At 34.8% G+C, this 18,938-nt stretch overlaps 2 protein-coding genes across 4 annotated transcripts; one reads left to right on the forward strand and one right to left on the reverse strand.

Annotated features, from left to right (window-relative positions):
* The first annotated feature begins 70 nt into the window (after positions 1 to 70).
* Positions 71 to 13,819, forward strand: Alh (Alhambra). Its single transcript, XM_066282435.1, has 18 exons — positions 71 to 197; positions 566 to 787; positions 1,193 to 1,272; positions 1,538 to 1,702; positions 2,066 to 2,263; positions 2,314 to 2,549; positions 2,611 to 2,950; positions 3,406 to 3,597; positions 4,368 to 4,575; positions 5,169 to 5,343; positions 5,472 to 5,676; positions 5,831 to 5,988; positions 6,040 to 6,223; positions 6,390 to 6,549; positions 6,662 to 6,832; positions 7,460 to 7,658; positions 8,284 to 8,425; positions 8,792 to 13,819. Exons 2-18 carry the CDS (start codon positions 679 to 681, stop codon positions 8,849 to 8,851), a joined length of 2,982 nt encoding a protein of 993 aa, XP_066138532.1. The 5' UTR covers positions 71 to 197; positions 566 to 678; the 3' UTR covers positions 8,852 to 13,819.
* Positions 13,820 to 16,040: 2,221 nt separating this feature from the next.
* Positions 16,041 to 18,873, reverse strand: LOC136339343 (uncharacterized). 3 transcript variants are annotated; one of them, XR_010732130.1, is made up of 8 exons: positions 18,595 to 18,873; positions 17,964 to 18,104; positions 17,621 to 17,800; positions 17,003 to 17,285; positions 16,689 to 16,943; positions 16,476 to 16,638; positions 16,197 to 16,329; positions 16,041 to 16,141 (listed from the first exon to the last, which is right to left on the reverse strand). XR_010732130.1 is itself a non-coding variant. In XM_066282516.1 (8 exons), exons 1-8 carry the CDS (start codon positions 18,619 to 18,621, stop codon positions 16,114 to 16,116), a joined length of 1,269 nt encoding a protein of 422 aa, XP_066138613.1. In that variant the 5' UTR covers positions 18,622 to 18,873; the 3' UTR covers positions 16,041 to 16,113. The 3 variants fall into 3 exon arrangements, 2 of the variants coding, with proteins under 2 accessions (XP_066138613.1, XP_066138603.1); XM_066282516.1 differs by having other exon boundaries at positions 16,197 to 16,388; XM_066282506.1 differs by having other exon boundaries at positions 16,197 to 16,397.
* Between the last annotated feature and the right edge of the window lie 65 nt (positions 18,874 to 18,938).

An 18,938-nucleotide genomic window follows, 5' to 3' on the forward strand; every position in this document is an offset into this window, starting at 1 on the left:
CGTGTGCTACGTGACGAAGTGCTCACACTCTACTCCGAGGTAATGAGGTAACATTGTTCAAATCCCGCTCAAATGTCAAACGCATGTTGTACGAAGTGCGCATGCAGAACCGCGAAGTGTTTTGCGCAGGCAAGGCAAGAGGCAAAACAAAATGGTTTCTTGTTTTCTTTATAAACGTAATAAAATGTTGTATTGCAGTGAGTATATTACTGTCTGTCTTATTAGCATTTAAGAGTTATTAACAAACAAATTATTAATTCATTTCTGTGGAATATTTGCATAATCTAACACGGTGTGGGGTTCACCTCACACACTATCCAATAATAAGCACACTTTTGGGGGTCTCATGCATTGAGTGCATTGAGGTCTCACAGCTTTAAGTTCCTCAAGTGACTTAGATACTTTTTTGTCACCATACAAATTAAATCGTAAAACTATCTTAAAAAAATTGTACTTCTTGTTTATTCACACATTGAAAATTTTTTTAACCGATTATCAAATTGATGTTCTATACACACACACACAAATCAACAACATGAGGAACAACTTTAAGTTTTTTTTTCAGTGTTTTAAGATTTATGTGCTGAAGCTATGAAGGAAGACCTGGGATGGTGGTCCAGGGAAGGATTGGCAGTGCATCGCTAATCGCTAGTTCAGCAAATCAGTGTGTACTGCAGTATGAGGGAAATGGTAGGAGGGTGTTGTGTTTGTTCTGATGATAGAGGCTGGCCAGAGAATCCCTTAGTGTATTGTGACGGACAATCTTGTAATGTTGCTGTGCATCAAGGTAAGGTTGTGATTGATAATGTTTTAATATCTATTGTTTATTTTGATGATTATCATTAATGATGCATTCCCAAGGATGTAAGAATTATAGTGTATTGTTGTTTTAACTACAAGTATGTTATTCTATTGGTTTTGAAAATTTTTAAAAACTTAAATAGGCAATTTCTACAAAATAAATTTTGGTACCTATGTATATTTGTTATTTATGCACTATTGAGGACAGGATAATAAGAATTACTTCTTTTCTTATAGATTGTAATTTAAATTGGGTGTATTTTTATACTAATCACATCTTTAGCTTACTTTTTTCCTTAATTTCCAATCAAATACTCTTTTTGTAAATATTAAATTTTATTCATGTTTATCATTAAATATTTATTTAATAATGCACTAATTTTATTTCAAGCTTGTTATGGAATAGTGACAGTTCCGACAGGTCCATGGTATTGCTGCAAATGTGAGAGTCAGGAAAGGCCCACTAAAGTAGTAAGTATGATTTTTTTATTAAAAATATTGGTGTCAATTTGGTCTCATATATGTCCTGTTTTTTTGAGATGTTTTTTTAAGTTTACATTAAAAATCCTGGAATAAGAAACAAGATGGCAAATGTAGAATAAAATTTACTGCATAAACCTGTTTTTGAAAAAAATATAGAAAGTAAAACTCATTTTTTGGTTTGAAACCATTTGAATCTATTTTCTAGCCATACCTAAAAGAAATGATTGTATATATTTCTTTTTATTCTGTACAGAAGTGTGAATTGTGCCCTAGTAGATATGGCGCTCTTAAGCGTACTGATAATCAAGGATGGGCCCATGTGGTCTGTGCATTGTACATCCCTGAGGTGCGATTTGGAAATGTTTCTACAATGGAACCAATTCAGTTGCATTTGATTCCTCCAGAGAGGTTTAACAAGGTAAGGTATTGTTCCTTGTATAAAATGTATTTTATTTGTATGTATTTATTTAAATTCTTTGTGTAGTAATTTTCCAAAAATCAAATAGAGTTACATGAGATACATAGGCGTTTTAAGTTTCTCAGTTCACCTACAAAAATAAGCAAGTTACTGTTTTTTTTTTAAACTTAAAATTTTTTATAATTCAATTTTGTTAATTACAGTTTTACTAAATCTACTCTTACTAAAGTGATTTATTTAGAATAAATATCATCTTCATTAAAGACTTTAGACATTAAAAAAGGTAGACTAGAGAAATATTGCAGTAAATCAATCTAAAGTTTAAGCCGCCCTGTATAAGCGTTTTTTAAATTCTATCTTTAGTTATGCTATATTTGCGAAGAGAAAGGTAAACCTGCCAATGCGACTGTTGGTGCATGTATGCAATGCAACAGAGTTGGATGTAGGCAGCAGTTCCACGTAACTTGTGCTCAGAGTTTAGGTCTTCTGTGTGAAGAAGCAGGCAATTATTTAGACAACGTCAAGTATTGTGGATATTGCCAGCATCATTACAGTAAATTGGTATGATTTGTTGGTAGTAAATTCATAGTGTTTTTAAAGATTAATTTCAGAAAAAAGGGGGTAACGTGAAAACTATCCCACCTTATAAACCAATAAGTGACACTCATAATTCCGACTCTAATTCCGAGAAAGAGTCGGAGAGTGGTAGTCCATTAAAGGGCAGTCCTTCACAGGCAGTGGGAAAGAGGAGATCTGCGCAAGGAGGAAAGCCTAATCTTGTAAAACCGCCGATTCCTAATAAATCATCGGTTTCACAACCGAAAAGTGGACATAGCAATAATAAAGGGTATGAAAACTTCTCTTAAAGTATTTAGTATAACACCTACTTTTAAAATCGTTCTTCGCAGCCCTAGTGAAAGACGACTTGCGAAAACCAAGTCCGAAGATATTCAACCTTCCCCTTCTCCGTCTCCGGATAACAAATCCGAAAAAAAGGATATTAGGAGCGGCGATTCAGTGTCTGAATCCGACAAGGAATCGAAAGATAAGGACTCGAAAATTGGTAAGAAACGGAAAGGAAGCTCGAGTAGGACGGCTACGCCCATTCAGACTGAAGTTAGTGTAGTGGTTAGCGCGTTACCGGGATCCGATTTATTGAGCGCTAGTAACGCGGTGAATACGGTTGCGCAGGTGGACAGAAAGAACTGTGTTAGTGTTGGTGATAATTCACTTGATAAACTGAAAAAAGTAAGTATTGTTTCTGAAAAAAATGTCGAACTTATTTTTGTGTTTTTCCAAACTTTGTATTGTATTTGATGAAATTTCCGAAGTTGTTCAAAACAAGAATGGCGCCATGTTTTGGGTTGGAGAAAAACTGCTTTTGTTGTTGTCTTCAGGCGTTCAATCAGTGAGGATTTGCATTAGGCGCTTAATATGTCTTACTTTAACAGCCATGATGCTTTGGATTTGTCCGTGTTGGCCTAGATATTCTTGGCTTGTCTACATCTCACTTACTATGAACTTTGCGTGTATTTTTTCCTATGGCTATGTTTAATGCCTGGTAGACGTACCTTTTTGATATTGGAGTTGCAGTTCAGTTACATGTCATTTCCTTTGTTTGGTTATGTTTAAAGCGTTCGTATTTTAAGCGTTCTCCAGCCATTTAAGCCATTTTTAAAACCTAAACTTCTCATTTTTGTCAGGCCAAGCTGGAAAATACGCAATTGATTATTTCAAATCAACCAGTGGTTGCTTTAACCTCCATATCAACTACAAGAATCACTTCTTCCCCCACTACCTCAACTACCACTACGTCTTCATCTGCCTCTACAATTCAAACTGAAGCAGTATCAGTGGGTGTGCCAACCTCATCTATTATTCAATCTACTAGCCAGGTAAGATTAGCTTAGTGTACAGAGGTTGAACCATAAGGTAATTAAAGTATTTGTTTGTTGTAAATATGCTTATTTTTTAAAAAATGTAAAAAAAATGGAAAATTATAAGTATAGGAAATATGGTCCTTGTAGAATAAAATGTAACCAATTAGTGATTCAGCACAAAATCTATTGCAAACCATTTTTACCTAGCTGAGATGTTGGACAAAGGGAATCGAATGGGTGTCCTAAAATGCAGAAGTTTCAAAAAACACATTGAATCTATGAAATGAACAAGAGTAGGACATATCTGTTATGATCAATGCTGGTTTCATTAAAATTAAGTATGGTATTGTGAAAACCGTTTTCTTTTGAATTTCCGTTTTTCTAAGTATTTTTCTTTTTGGGATAGATAGTAGAGGATCATCTTACATGGGCCACCTGGTGCAGATGAATGAAATGTAGAAACTTAATTTTCTAAAAAAAATGTAGTATTTGTATATGCATGGTTGTGAAAATTGACACACAACAGATTAAATTGGAAAGAATGAAATGAAGCACAATGAATATTGTAATATTTTCTAATTTATTTAAAATGGTAGGTATCTTTAGCCATTTCCGAAAACGAGTGCCGATTTTTATGGTGTTCCTGTCCAAATGGTAAATGGTTTAAACCATACTAAATACATTTTTTTTTTCTCTTTTGATCATCATTCTTAACAAGTTGGAGTAATGTATCTATTCATATCCGGAGCGTTCGGGACGGTATTACCGAACTTACTCACTTATAGGCGCAATCACTGCAACAACACCATCCACCTCATCCCTCTCTGGTGGTTTCGGTACCTCTAGCTAGTACCAGCATTACTTCGAGTCAACATTTAGGCGCCAATGCTGCCAATTCTTTGGTGGGGACCTCATTTGTTGTAGCGGCGACTGAAAAGAAATCTGGAGTATCGACTATCGCAGGAAGGTCCACACCAGCTGCATTACCACCTGGTAAGAGAAATCTATAACCATTCTTAGGTTATTTGCAGGGAATCGGTATGCCTTGAAAATTTTTTTTCTCTGTACAGATTTCCATTTTGTACATGTCACGAAAATAGACGATATATGGTATAACCAAACCATGAAACCTTATTTTTCTATGTATGTAAATTCATATATAAAATACAGACAAAATGAAGAGAACCACCAAAATCTTTGTTGCATCCGGAATATATCGCATCATCGGTTAAACATAAGGACCTTCATTGTTTTCAATATTCGTTGGAAATTGTACCTTTTGTTGATAATAGTTTTCCAAAGCTTCGATTTTTTATCATCTGGATCAAAACTGCACGAAGGATGTTGAACGTTAAATACTCTCTCAAATACAGTCATTGACGTCACTAGTGAATGAAAGATATAATTTTATATAACCGAATATTTTTATAACACCGAAATCTGGCATTCAATTACATTTCGGTGTTTCTAATTCCCGTTCAAGCTTAATTACTGTCAGTTGAAATCAGTTCTTGCGACCCGTTAATGGTTTTATTGATCGATATTAGCTTTGTCGCTACCAATAATTACTGTTTAAACTTTTAAAGATTATCCTACAATGCCTTCGAGTAGTAGTAATCAGAGCCTTGCCGGTCCCGACAGAGACGGCGGGTTGAAGATCACCTATGAAAATCAGCTTGATTCTATCAACACAGAAGTTGATATGGAGTTGGAGGTGGATACACCATCATCAATTCAGCAAGTACCTGTTAAGAGAACAAGGTACGTAGTTTTATTTATTTAGTAAAATTTTTGGGAGAATCAATAATTAATATAGAAGGTTATGGAAATTTGAAAGAAATGATTATCTATATATCCGATTTTAAGGTAAGACAAACTAAAACTTTTAGATCTCAATCGAACGAAAAGGCGGAACGTAGTAGTCGTGCCAAAAAGCGGAATAGCATCGGAAACGGGCTTCCGCAAGTACAAAGTAGCGTATCACTCCCCGCCACGATGCCCAAAAGGTCTAATCGTTCTCAACACTCTCCTCCTTCTCCGCTCGTTACCACTATACAGTTGCAGCAACCTGGTGCTTTTGCTGCTGTATCACAAGTAAGAATTAATAAGCATTACATTGAGAAATAAGAGAATTGCAACCAAAATATGTTTAGTTTGTGTTAATATTTGCAAAATTATTAATATTTTTTTCCAAGAGCGTTAAAAAAAACACCGATATATAAATATATGTATGATATTTACCTTACAGGATAAAATGAAAGATTCGCCCCCTAGTAGTCCGAGTTCAGAAGGCCAAGGAGCCTCAAATGACACTGGACGAAGTCGCACCAAGAATCGAAAAAGTACGCCTACGGGCATTAACGTTATTCATGGTTTATCCAAAGACGAGAAAAAGGAAATAAAAATGTGAGAGTTAACCTTCTAATTTGTTTCATTATTTTGTCACATTATATATAGATTTCAGAACGGAATCGCGTCGGCCCCGCACATGTTGGGAAATCAGTTAAATCCTACCTCAAATATGCATCAAAAGATGACTGATCATTTGAGCAATGAATTGGAGGCTCACAGCATTTATTCCTGTGATTCAGCTCCCAATAATTTGGTCGGGCCTCAGCTACATAGAAGGGTTCTACTGTCGGTAAGAGATTTTTTTAATCTGGAAGATTTGGAGCATCCATACTGAAATATTTTCGGTTATTTTCAACTTTGCTACTGCCAAAAAATTGTCGATTGGGTTTAATCCAAAAAGTTGCATTCTTTGATAATTTCTGATGAATTACTTGTTTAGAAACTGAATATTTTAGGTGAGGGCTAGTAGTTCGGGCTCAAGCACCGCCTCTGTAGGCAGTGGTTTGTCTTCAGTGTTGGGTGGCATCTCAATACCAGCTACTTTTGATCAGCTTCTGGAGAGACAATGGGATCATGGATCGCAGTTCCTTATGGAACAAGCTCAACATTTTGATAGTAAGTTCCAGTGAGATTTATGTGGATAATATTGAACAAAATAAATTTATTTCTAGAAGTCTTGATGTCTTAAATATATATATATAATTTCACAACGTTTTTTGCTTTTCAGTTGCGTCCCTTCTCAGTTGTCTTCATGAACTCCGCGGAGAGAACCTTCGTTTAGAGGAACATCTCAGTTCGCTAATTCAAAGGAGAGACCAATTAATGGCCATCAATGCTAGATTGACCGTTTCTCTGACAGGTGCTTCGACAACTTCGTCGACACATTCGTCACATACTGGTAATTATATGAAAGTTGTTTTAGATTATCAAATTTGTGTATAAGGTATGCAAAAAGTGGGATAGTCTAAAACGAACTTAAAACTTTCGTCCCGTGTATTCGTCATGCGACGATACGATGACCTGATGTTACTACTGCTTAAATTAATTTAAAACATCGTTTTACCTTAGTCATATTCTTGTTAAAAAAAATAATAAAAAAAACGAACTTTACATGTTTTCAAATTAGTAGCATTGGGCATTAAATTTGTGTCTCTATGTCCTACGTAAAATAAGAAACGGTTTGTATCTTTCCGACTTAGGTATAAATCTTGTAGCAGTATTCTTCATTTTTGTGATGCTTCGTGATCGCTCCTGAAACAAGAGAAAAATCCATTTGTGTATTGCAATTTCTACGTTATTGTATATTTGGTACCAGCGCTATTAATTTGTGACATGAAAAATTTCCCTCATGATTCTCCCAAAAACAATAGAAAATGTTGCGTGTGCGGGCTTGTAATTTGATACCTAAAAATAAAAAACAAGCTGTGCTTCAATGTTCTTAAATTGGTGTTTGCCACAGTAGTTTTACATAAGATTAAATCTCAAATTCTCTTGAACCTCAAAATAGTACTGACACCTTTTTCAGTAAATAATATTCATCCCAATGTGTCAATGGGCCATGCGGAAGGTATGTCTAGGTCGTCTAGACATAGTGGTGGGTCTTACGACCGATATCCTCAGGGTTCACTTTCAGTACCTGTAGAGAATGGATTGCCGCAAGATGCTTACGCGAATAATCCACATCGGGACGCCATGGGAAGCGGGCAACCCAGTCCTAATGTAAGGTAAGAAGTTAAAAGTTTAAGCATATTGGCTATTGAGTTTTATATCATTAAATTTAATAATGTTTTCAATTAGGAGAACTTGTTCAAATATAAATTGTTATTATTTCTGCCTACTGAATGTCAATAAAATAGAATATTCCGCTGTTAACTTTCACATTAAATTAGTTTCCATAATAATTGGGCTCTATTCTAGTGTTTCTCTGGCAGTTAGGTAAAATTGACATTGCATTGATAATTTGGGTCTAAATGTAATGAATATTTTATAGGTTAAGAAATATATGCTGAGTTGGGCCTGCATTATGAATCGACGCAGCCTTGAATTATGGGCTTATGTTGAGTTTATTATTGTTAATTTGTTGTTTTAGCATTGATATTGAATTGATTAGCGTTAGGGGAATAAAGCCTAGAGAGGAACAAGGAGTTAAAAGCTGAAATGTAAAATTCTATAAGTTAGATTTTTTTAAAGGAAGAACTATATACAGGGTGTTTGTTTTTTTAATGCACAAAAAATGTTTCTGTACATATTTTTACATCCGAAAACGCTTCGTTTAGGTTAACGAAAATTAAGTTAAATACATATGGAGATTTTAGGATTTTGTCTGTATCTGTGTACTTTATTATGTAGAAACTCTCCGGCGGTGGCCTACTCGAATAACGGGTTGCTGCGTCAATGCGCAGACACGGGGGCTAGATCTACTCCTAGTCGTCAACAGCCGTATCCTCTCTATGAGAGGCCCAGCTCTACCCATTCTGCCTCTTCCCAACAGGTGTGATTTTTTTATTGTTTCCTGCAATTGACGTTATCTGGACGGAGCAGTGTTTCCATGGTTTTGAGGTTATTTTTACCAAAGAAATACCGGGTGAACAAGATGAAGATGTATAAAGCAGTCCATATATCGTTTTTAACAGACAGAATTAACGATGATTAAAACTAGATGACTTATTACTGTAAGGCTAAGAAGAAAAATGTAGAAATTGAATACGGCGCCCGTAAGAGAAAATCTGTTTTTCTACAACTACCTTGAAAATTGAACAAAAAATACATTAATAACATAACCTGAAAATCCCAGATTGCAAACTTTTGGTTTGGTTTTTCATTTTTAGTTTATTTTATTAATCCTCTAATTTTGTAGGTGGTAATTAGACGAGACCGAGATCAAGACATCTTCAACCATAGCTCCCATCTGAGCTGAGACACGGCCGTTAATATTTTGTTGTGGCCATTTATGTCGTTTAACGACGAACAGGAGTATTGTAGTCTAGGAAATAAGCATTGACCATGAGGTGACACATTGCGTTTCACTTAAGGTTTCTTCGATTAATGAAGATGAAAACCTGTGACGTCATGGCCAATAGGTATTTCGTAGGCTATAACGTAGTTATTTCTGCGCTTATTTGTCGCTGACTGAAGTAATTTTAAACGGTGTAATTTTCGGTATGAATGTTGGGTAAAGCTAATTTTGGATTACCAAATTTCTTGTTCAATATTTTGTACGTATTGCAATTTTTGATGCAACTTGCAGTGTAAGCCTGGTTTAAAGTTTTTACGCTTTTTCCTGAATGAACCTAGTTTGCCCGAAAATCGAGGATTGGGAAAGCAGGCTATTCCCATGCCCCAAGTTCGCAATCAAATTCCGTATAGCCGATACGTAAACCTATAAACCAAGTTTCAAGGGTATTGGATCGTATTTAATTTTAAAAACAAAGCGAGATAGAAAAAATATTAAGGCACTGAAAACTTACAGTTTGGAGTGCCCTGATTGAAATAGTTATGAAAAGTACAAACATCTACTGGGATTTACTATTTTTGTATAAAGTTTCGACAGACCAGGCTTATGACCGCACCCTTGAAAGTCCTGGATGCGCTCTGATACTTGTATATCTAAAAGACGTACCATGAGATCGTTATTTAATGGTCAACATTTTATTTGAATTGTCCTAAGCATTAAAAAATATTTATTTAAAGAAACTGTTTTTTTCTAAACTTCGACACTGTTTATACGAACTTTTTTTAAAATTTTGACCTAAGGAGTATCCCCTCAAGTTTCTGCCATATGTTTACAAAACATACGGCACTATTCATACGCACCATGCATATCAATGTGTTTAGCTTCTTAACGATACGTTAACAATTCCTTACATGAATTGATACACCAGGATTGATATAAGAATTTTGACGTATTTCAAGTGTTCAATCTCTTGTGTAAGAAATTTGATAATCTAAAATCAATTTAATTTACAATTTTTATAGAGTCGAGCAACAAGGTTTACACATTTACCTGTTTACATACGCAAAACTATTGGCGCTAGTCAAGTGACACCTATGATTCATGCAGGTGTGAACCATGCTCAATTTACTGATTTATTATTTACAATTCGCGAATTGTACTGGGTTGTACACGTACGTGTTATACAGGTGTTCCATTGAATGATATAGTTTAATTTCGTTTTAATGATTAAACAAAACGAAAAGTGAAAAATGTTTACTCAGGTCAGTCCCGGCCTGGACGATATGACCATTTTATCTTGATAACATTTCAATTTACAATAACTTTTTTACTTTTAAACTATCGATAAGCGATAACGCTTGTTCTGTAGGATTTTTTTACAAGTTGTTTGTAAAGTTAAACTGAATTTGCATAACTGTCAAATTTTGACATTTATTAACGTAACTGGTATTTTTTTAAATGGGACATCCTGTATATTTTCTCATTATCGCATTTTGGGGAAAACTCTTAAACATATTTTATATAGCACGTAGTATGTCTATCTCTTACCATTAGCTTATTATGCCAATTTAAAACTTGAAGAGGTTTCATATAAAACGACTTCTCACTTAAATGGCGTTATTAAAGTTTGCCTTCCGTAAGTAATAGTAATAGTATGAAAACACAGTATTGAACTAATTTTTCTTTACAAAGTCATAAACTTATTCTTTTATTACACTTCTATTAGGTATCTAATGAAAATAAGTGTAAATAATTAAAAACAAATAACAATTAATTATCTATTACTATTTGTTAGAAGAATTACTGAATGTGGCCGTCTCGTTACTTAACGCATTTTTGATAAACTTTAATAATATGTACAGGCTTCGTCAAAAGTATTTGATCACCTCAAGAAATTGCTAAACATGTTAGAAACTGTCAATTTTAAATAAAACTAAAGAAAAGTCAGAATAAATGACTATTTTTATTCATGGAAATCGATATTTTGTTGCACCTCCCTTAGAAGTAATCACTGCAAGCACCCCTCATGGCATCGACGCTACAAGTTTGCGACATATTTCCGGAAGAACTTTTTTCTACTCCACTTCTAAGGTCTCGAAAAGACTTTGTTTGGCAGTTATTTTATGTTTGTGCATTTGTTTCTTCAAATGTGACCACAAATGCTCGCTAGGGTTGAGTTCTGGTGACTGGGCAGGTCAATCAAGGCATGAGATGTTGTTTTCTTTCAACCGTGTCATAGTGCTTTTCGATTTATAGCAAGGTGCATTAACTTGTTGAAGCTGGACACTTTCCATATTGACTTTACCAAAAATTTCCGTGAACGATGACTGAAGAGTCGCTTCGAGAGTTTTTACGTATGTCGCACTATTCATACGCCCTTTATAAAGATACATTTCGCCGACGCCACTGGCATCCACGCACTCCTAGGTCATAATACTTCTTCCTTTCTGTTTAACAGCCCGCCATGCATTCGGGGTTGTATTTTTCTCTAACACGACGACGGACAAAGGTGGCACCCGGAGTTGGAAAAGTATTCAAAAATGAAAAAATCACTTTTATGGAAAATGCCTTGTAACTTTTTTCCTAAGTTTGTAACAAATCCAGATTTAAAAAATGAGATATAACATTTAATTAACGTGCCTCAAAATTTGATTCATCACAGGATATTTTCCCAATCTGCAACCGTCCAATTTTTATGTTTTTGAGCCCATTTCAACTTTGCTTTCCGATTTTTTTTTTCCAGAAAGCCAGGGACGTTTCCTGTCTTTACAACCTGGCAGGCCTGCTTGGTTTAAGCTTCTTCTTACCGCCCGAGCCAATATATTATGTCCAACTTGCTCTGAAATTTCGAGGGCAAATTTTGAAAATGTTTTTTGACGATTTCTCAAAGATATCCGAACTAAATTACGATTGCGAACAGTAGTAAGTCTTTTATTGCCTGATTTTGATCTTTTCTCGTACGTACCACATTTTTGAAGACGTTTTAAGGTATCATATAACAGTGCCAATTGAACATTTCAACTTCTTCGCAATACCGCGGTAAGATCTTCCTTGGTTCGCGTAAATATAAAATTTCAACGCGTTTCTTCAGGCTGAGCTCTGTAGTTTTAGCCATAAATCAATCACTGACTTAAGTGCCAGTATACAATAATGAAAGCACAAAATTTCTAAATGATTCACATCAGCAGAGATTCTAATCGAGAACCGACATTTTGTCAGTTTTACTTGTTTATCAAATTCTTAGACACTCCGGTAATACCGGTAGCATGTTGTTTTAGATTTTGAAATTGATATGTAATTAAATTCGGAAAGTTCTCATTAGCCTTATCTACATTACTTTCGTATGCCTAAAATCTTATTCTCAACTTTAAATATTCAAATACTTTTGGCCAACGCTGTATGTTTCGTAGAATTATTGAGGATTTACTACGTCTTGAGGCGGTTCGTTGATGTGATATGCAATTTCGTGTTGCAAAAGTTGTAAATAAAGATTACCCGTTAGTTTTTTATCTGTAAATAATGACCTAAAATGTATCTGTATATTATCCTGCACTAAACATCAACGGACTCGTATTGCTGCCTCGTTTCATTAATAATTCTCCGATTTTCTGGCGATTGATAGTGACGATTTTGTTTTTTTGTAGCCTTTTTCTGACAAAAAAGGACCTTTGCCTGTCGAGAGTATGTTTTTCAGCAAAATATTGTTTTCATCGTACCGATTTAAAAAATATAACACACAAAATCGTATATTCCTTGGCGTCGATTTTTAGTAAGTCTTTGCACTTGCTGATATTTTGAAGTTCTATATTTCTTTTTTTTTTAGAACTTTGTATGCAGAAGCGTAACTAATTCTTTCTTTTTGAAGTACCGTCCTCACGGAACTAGTTGGTCGAGCTTCAAAGTACCCTAATAGGGCTGTTTCGCTAGCTTCATTTAGAACTGAGAAATTGTTATAGATTTTCTTGCCGCGTTTGGGAGGCCCAGTTGCGATAAACCTCTTATAAACCATCAAATATTTGTTTCGAGGGAACTTATCGACGCAAAACCTCCCTAATATAATTTTGACGAGCTGCAGTTACACTTTTATTATTCATTAAAAAAAGATTAAGAGTATATCTTTTTTCCTGTGTTGAGAATTGACGGAACACTATTATAAAAAAATATATAAACCTCAAAACAATTAAACTAGAATTAGAAGGATTTATCATTATATATATGTATATATATATATATTTTTGTCATAATATTTCTTACGATCTTTGGTTTAGATTCGAGTTTAATCTAAAGCAGTCTTTGATCATTTTGTATCGACATTTCACACTTTTGCTTTACACATAAGTAGCCATTTGGGTTAGAGGCTACCTCCCTAATACGAAAACTTCAATTTCTAAATTGGCATACTAACCTGACGGTATGAGACGGAAATACTGTGTTATGTAAAATATGTTTAGAATTTTCCCTAGAACATGAATATGAAAAATATACAGGATCTTCCATTTCAAAACAGTAGAAGTTACGTCAATAAATGCGAAAAAGTGATTGCAAAGTGAAATGATATCAAGACAAAATGATCAGACCTGGCATTACTACGTTCGGTTACAGAATCAAACGCCGAGTCTAGTCATCGGATCTTAATAGCTTTATAGTTCGTTATTTCAAAAACTGTTAAAGATAGGAATAGAAACACCACACTGTCTTGAGATGTCTCGTAAGTTTGAAACTATTTTTTATGAGATGTATCTAAAAAATTTAACGTACCATGCATTTTTCCTAATTTTTAACAGTTTACACGTAATCGGACTAATTCATACAAATGGGACACACTGGACCCTATATAGGCGATACATATTTTATACACATTGAAATTGCTCCCTCATTGCCTTTTGATTCAAATAGTAATAAAGTGGATGTAATAGAAGTATAATAGTGAAACGAGGTTTTTATTTTTAACACCTGTTTATGTTCCTATTGCTTTTTGACTTTGCTTCGTAATAGTTCTTTAACTTGTCTTAGTTTTTCTATGCCATTCGCCTGCCCGTTTTCTTTCCTGTTGGTTCCAGCAAAGCTTTTGATTAGTTGTATCTTTCAATACTCCCGAAGTTTCTTATCTTTGAAATTTCTCTTTTTTATACCTGAATTTCTGTCAGAATCAAAACTATGTAACACTAGAAAAATTGTTTTAGCAGAAGATTTCTGGAGTAACTGATCCAAAAAAAAAAACAGAACCAAGTTTCAATTCTATGTTAATCCAAACCAGAATTTGACCAGATCTTACTTTATTAAAAACTCTTAAAGTTCAGAACTTTACGCATCTAAGACCCGTTGTAGGTCCGAAAAACTCCATTGTTTGAAACTGTAGAACATTAAGGAAATGTTTCAGAAAGGGGCATAACATCCAGAACCATCTTTTGTGTATTTATGTGAATTATAAAATTTATTTCCAGTATGAAATTTTGACCAGTTCCCGAATCAAGGTAAGTCAAAAATTACAACATTTTTTATATATTGGAATTTAAAAACTAGCTGGATAGCTAACACAGCTCGTCGAGAGGAACAATTTAATAATCCATTTTGTATTTTACAGATTGAGCTAAGTTATCGGTGTTCTACTCATTTTTATACAGTTCTGTAATGTTCCGTCCTGTATTTCTGGAAAATGAGAAGTGAAAAACCTGAAAATATTCTCAAAAATACTTAATTTGCATATAACCAATTCGCCTTGCGAAGAAGTGGCCAATTTTTAAAAGTTATATTTGCAAAATTTCACTTTTAGGCAATTTTGTGACTGTTCCATTACAGATATCGGAATAGGTCTAGCTCCGTCACAAAGCGTGAGGTTTTCTGTGCGACACAAAATTGAATGTGTGTTGGATGAAATGACGCCTATTTACAAGCATTGCCTGAATCGGATTAAATTCTATCAGCTTATTTTCAACCTATCTCATGGACCTGAGATTATAGTTAAGCAATTCATCCACCTGATCCAGATCATCATTTTCGAAAACGTCTATGATTTGAAATTTTTTAAAACAATTAAATTTTCACAAGTGTAATTTTCGTGTAATCGAACCTCGGAACATTGTATCGGATATTGTCCCTATTTTATCAGTTTTATTTTCAGATTAGCAAAAAGTGTGTTCCAGAATTGTAGAGTACTGAATGGTTGCGTAAAGTTTGGAGTCTTCGGGAGAGTTTCGAAGCCACTTCTGGTAAGTTTGAGCAATATTATTAGCTTTAATAACGTCCCTGGCGATATCTACAGTATATATATGCTTATATACTTACCGTTAATGAGTTATAACAAAAAATTGAAGAGAAAAAAAATTCCTTTTTTATATAACAAAATTGTCGATAAGTTCTTCACTTGATTGCCTATGCCTATCCGGAACTATCACCGCCTATCAATTTCTAATGGGGATAAAATAGTCGGTTTCCTCCACTGTGTACTATGATTCGTCGTAATGTGCTAGAATGAGGAATATGGTTTTAAGGCGCCATTTTGTGTAGCCCTTTTTTGAATGCTCCAACTTTCGGTTAATTGAGTACCGAATTAACATTTTTAGGAGCAGTCAGTGGCGTAGATTAAAGGAATTTGGTAGTGGACAAGTACATTTAACTCAACGAAAAATATCATTTATAAGGTTTATGTATTGCGCTAATACAGAGTGTTTCGTAAAAAGCGAGTATACTAAAGTTAGTAAAATTTAGGGCAGTCCAGAAATGAGTCGAGATTTATTGAAATATCACGTTGTGACGATACTGATAGTTTGTAAAGGGCGATCCTTATAAAAAACCTCAAGTAAACATGAAATATCAGAAGCATTTACCTCTTTGTTAGGTAAATGTTTGATAATAATTACCAAATGGCCTATAAACGCTCTACGTTTACGGTTTATCGCCTGCTGCGAGGATTTTTTTTTACGATTACCCTTGATTTATTGACACATGTTAAAGTTAAGGAGTTATGGTCAATTTATTAATGGTAAGCTGGGTCATCTGAGGCCTCCAATGAACGATCTTTCAAAACTGATTGCGCCTATAAAATTCCATCGAATTTGGTTACCATCAACGAAAAAGGAAGCGCAGCAAGCGTTCCGAATATTTCGTGAAAATCAACGAGATTAATATATGTATCTAATCAAAATGCGGTGAAAATATTAAGAGAAATTTTATTGATAATCGCCTCATGAAATCATAATACATCAATTTCTGGAATGCTACTACCCTCATAACCGAGTCGTCCGATTATAGCAGCTGCAAAACGGAACAATGAACAATGTTTATAATGGCGTGTAAATTACGTTTATACCTTTCTAAAAGTCTTCTCTTTAAATCAGGTGGATAGGTAACGTAGATGTAGTCACTGTCCTTTTCGACCCCAATGTAGTCTTCTGAATATAGCTGATGACCATCGGTAGACGCATCTGATCGCAATAGGCGGGCTGGAGATGGAGTAGATCGATCAGTTATACTGGCACTTGTCACGCTCATATCGTCGGTACTAAAAACACTATTGTGATATTTTGTAGTGCAAAATAATCTAATTCATGATTGATAACAGAATATTTCTTTATGTTAAAATACTCACTCAAATACCACCCAGACGATATAGTAGCAAAGGCACACCCCTAAGGAAAGGACCATTACAATCATGCATAAAAGGCCCCATGGGAATGACCTCAAATCGGATTGGGAATCTTCCCAGTAGCGATCGCATGTCAAGTACCAACATACAGATCGATTTAACTCATCTGGGAATATTTTCAATATTTTTCTTTATTATTAAGCCTGGGTATTTTACCTTCAATATCTTTGAAATCATTATCACTCAGCTGCACTAACAACCCGGCAATGCAATCTCTAACTAGAATTTCACATTTAGTTTTAATCTTCTGCAGTTCTTCAGGCTTGCAATTGGCCTTTAATTTCCTGATATTATTTAGTCTCTGCTGGAGTCCGTTGTGTGACGGAAAGGCCGAATCCACAAGATCGGTTTGGCAAACGTTGTTCGAGCTACTATTTTGTTGGTGCAAATCTTTGTCCGATGCACTGCTGTCTTTTTAATCATTGAAATTTTGATGATTAGTGACTCGAAAGTTTGATATTGTTTCCTACCTTTTGTTTTCGCAGCCTTTGGGACAACTGCAGATTCACACCATTCTTCATTTTGCTCTTTACCAATTTTACGAAGCTTGGCAAAATTCCCATTTTTCATGGTATATTTAGTGACACCTCGGAGGCCAGGCGCAGTTAACGCTTTGGAGTAGGAAGAAGCCTCCCTCCAAACCTCTATGTCTGTGTTTTTCTGATTAGAACCCATACTTTTTAATTCTACTATATTGATAACGTCGCATCTCATAATATCGCAATAGTCCGCTAAACACACGGCATCTTCAGCCTGAAAATTAGATGATATAAGTTGCTTATTATACAGAACTTGGATTAAATTAGTATCAACTCCATTTTAATTAGGTCATGTAGAATACTGCTGCTGGACGGCTTCAGAACATAAGCGCAGCTAGAAGTAATTTAGAGGAGGAAAGTGGTGTCAGTGGTCTAAGCCATAAAAAATTTTAACTTGCCGAATGCAATGTCAAATTAAGGGAAAATGAAGTATCTGAGATCAATGAGAGCGAGGCTAGTACCCCCAAATCACCAGCTTGGCTAGGTCTATGCAGTTCCGTCCGGCTCATTCAATTCAAAATGACATAGTATCTAGTCAGGTTTATCTACCATGTTTATATGATCTTTATGACGGTTATCAAAATGCAAGTCTAGGAATTTTTCTTCGAAGAACGATTTCCCACATATGCCGCAAGTCCACTGAGAAGGCCGGTGCTGTTTCTTCATCACCTCTTGGGGACCAAATATGTCTCTTTTGGGGTGAAATGGACAGTCCAAAGGCAAAATTACCTAAAAAAAAGTGACGACTCTCAATAGTGTTGAATTGCATTGTTTTAAAACGACACAACACTAAATAATTGAAAGTCCAAAAAATCGTTAGTTCTTCTTGACTTAAACAGGTATTGGATATCGTCAAAACTCGACTAACATTTAGTTGAAAAACAGCCTTTACCTTGTATTTATTCAAAACGGGAATCCATTTGCTTTGCACTATCTTTCTCACTAATCTGGCGTTGTCTTTTCGACATGGAATCTTGAATATGGTCGGTCCTGGCCAGGGAATGAATGAGAGCATCAATAGTGCTATGGTTATCTAAAAATTATTTATTTCAATCATAGAAAAAATTATACATTTCCTCATAGGCGCGTAAAAAAAATCATTATCAATAAGTAAGATAGCAAACAGATCATGTTAATCGAATTATTTTAGTCATTTTTGTTAATGTGAATAATAATCCAACATATTTTATGAACGTGTCTTATATTATGTTTTATCTTACTGCAGAATTGAAATGTATTTAGAAATTTTTTCATATAAAATTTTTAAATTTCTTCGAAATTTTCGGGCCTTTAAACATGCAGAGTATGTTTAAAAATGGAATTTTCCATGCAGAAATTGAAAGGATTGTTTACTTATAAACTGCAGATTTTACCCCGATTTAAGATACTAATATTCAATATAATGGATTCTTTATAATTCGACAGTGCGGTAAATTTCTTAGTTATTATAAAAGCCAATAAATATGGCCAAACATGACAAAACCAACATCTCCACATTAAGCAATTTTATAATCCAATCTTACCGGAAAATTAGCACAATTAGTCTTCATTCATGCTCATTTGGTACCTTCGTTTAAAATTAAACCTTTACAAACTGATTCAATGGCAAAGTAAATAATTTAGCATTGCTCTTAGATACATTTTCTTTCGACTAACTGAAGCGCCGTCGCTGAAGTTGACGCCTGCCCTCCATAGTGGAAAATCTGTCGATTTTCCGGCGCTACGTTCCTATGGAAACGACGCCCAGTGTTGAGGGTTAGTTATCATGGGACAAACCTGAAAGGAAATATCCACGATTTGCCTATGTCATAATACATTATTATAATATTTAAGTGCAAATTTTCTAGGAAAGCCTTCATATGAACTC

The sequence above is a fragment of the Euwallacea fornicatus genome, chromosome 1 (assembly GCF_040115645.1).
Source record: "Euwallacea fornicatus isolate EFF26 chromosome 1, ASM4011564v1, whole genome shotgun sequence".
NCBI lineage: Eukaryota > Metazoa > Arthropoda > Insecta > Coleoptera > Curculionidae > Euwallacea > Euwallacea fornicatus.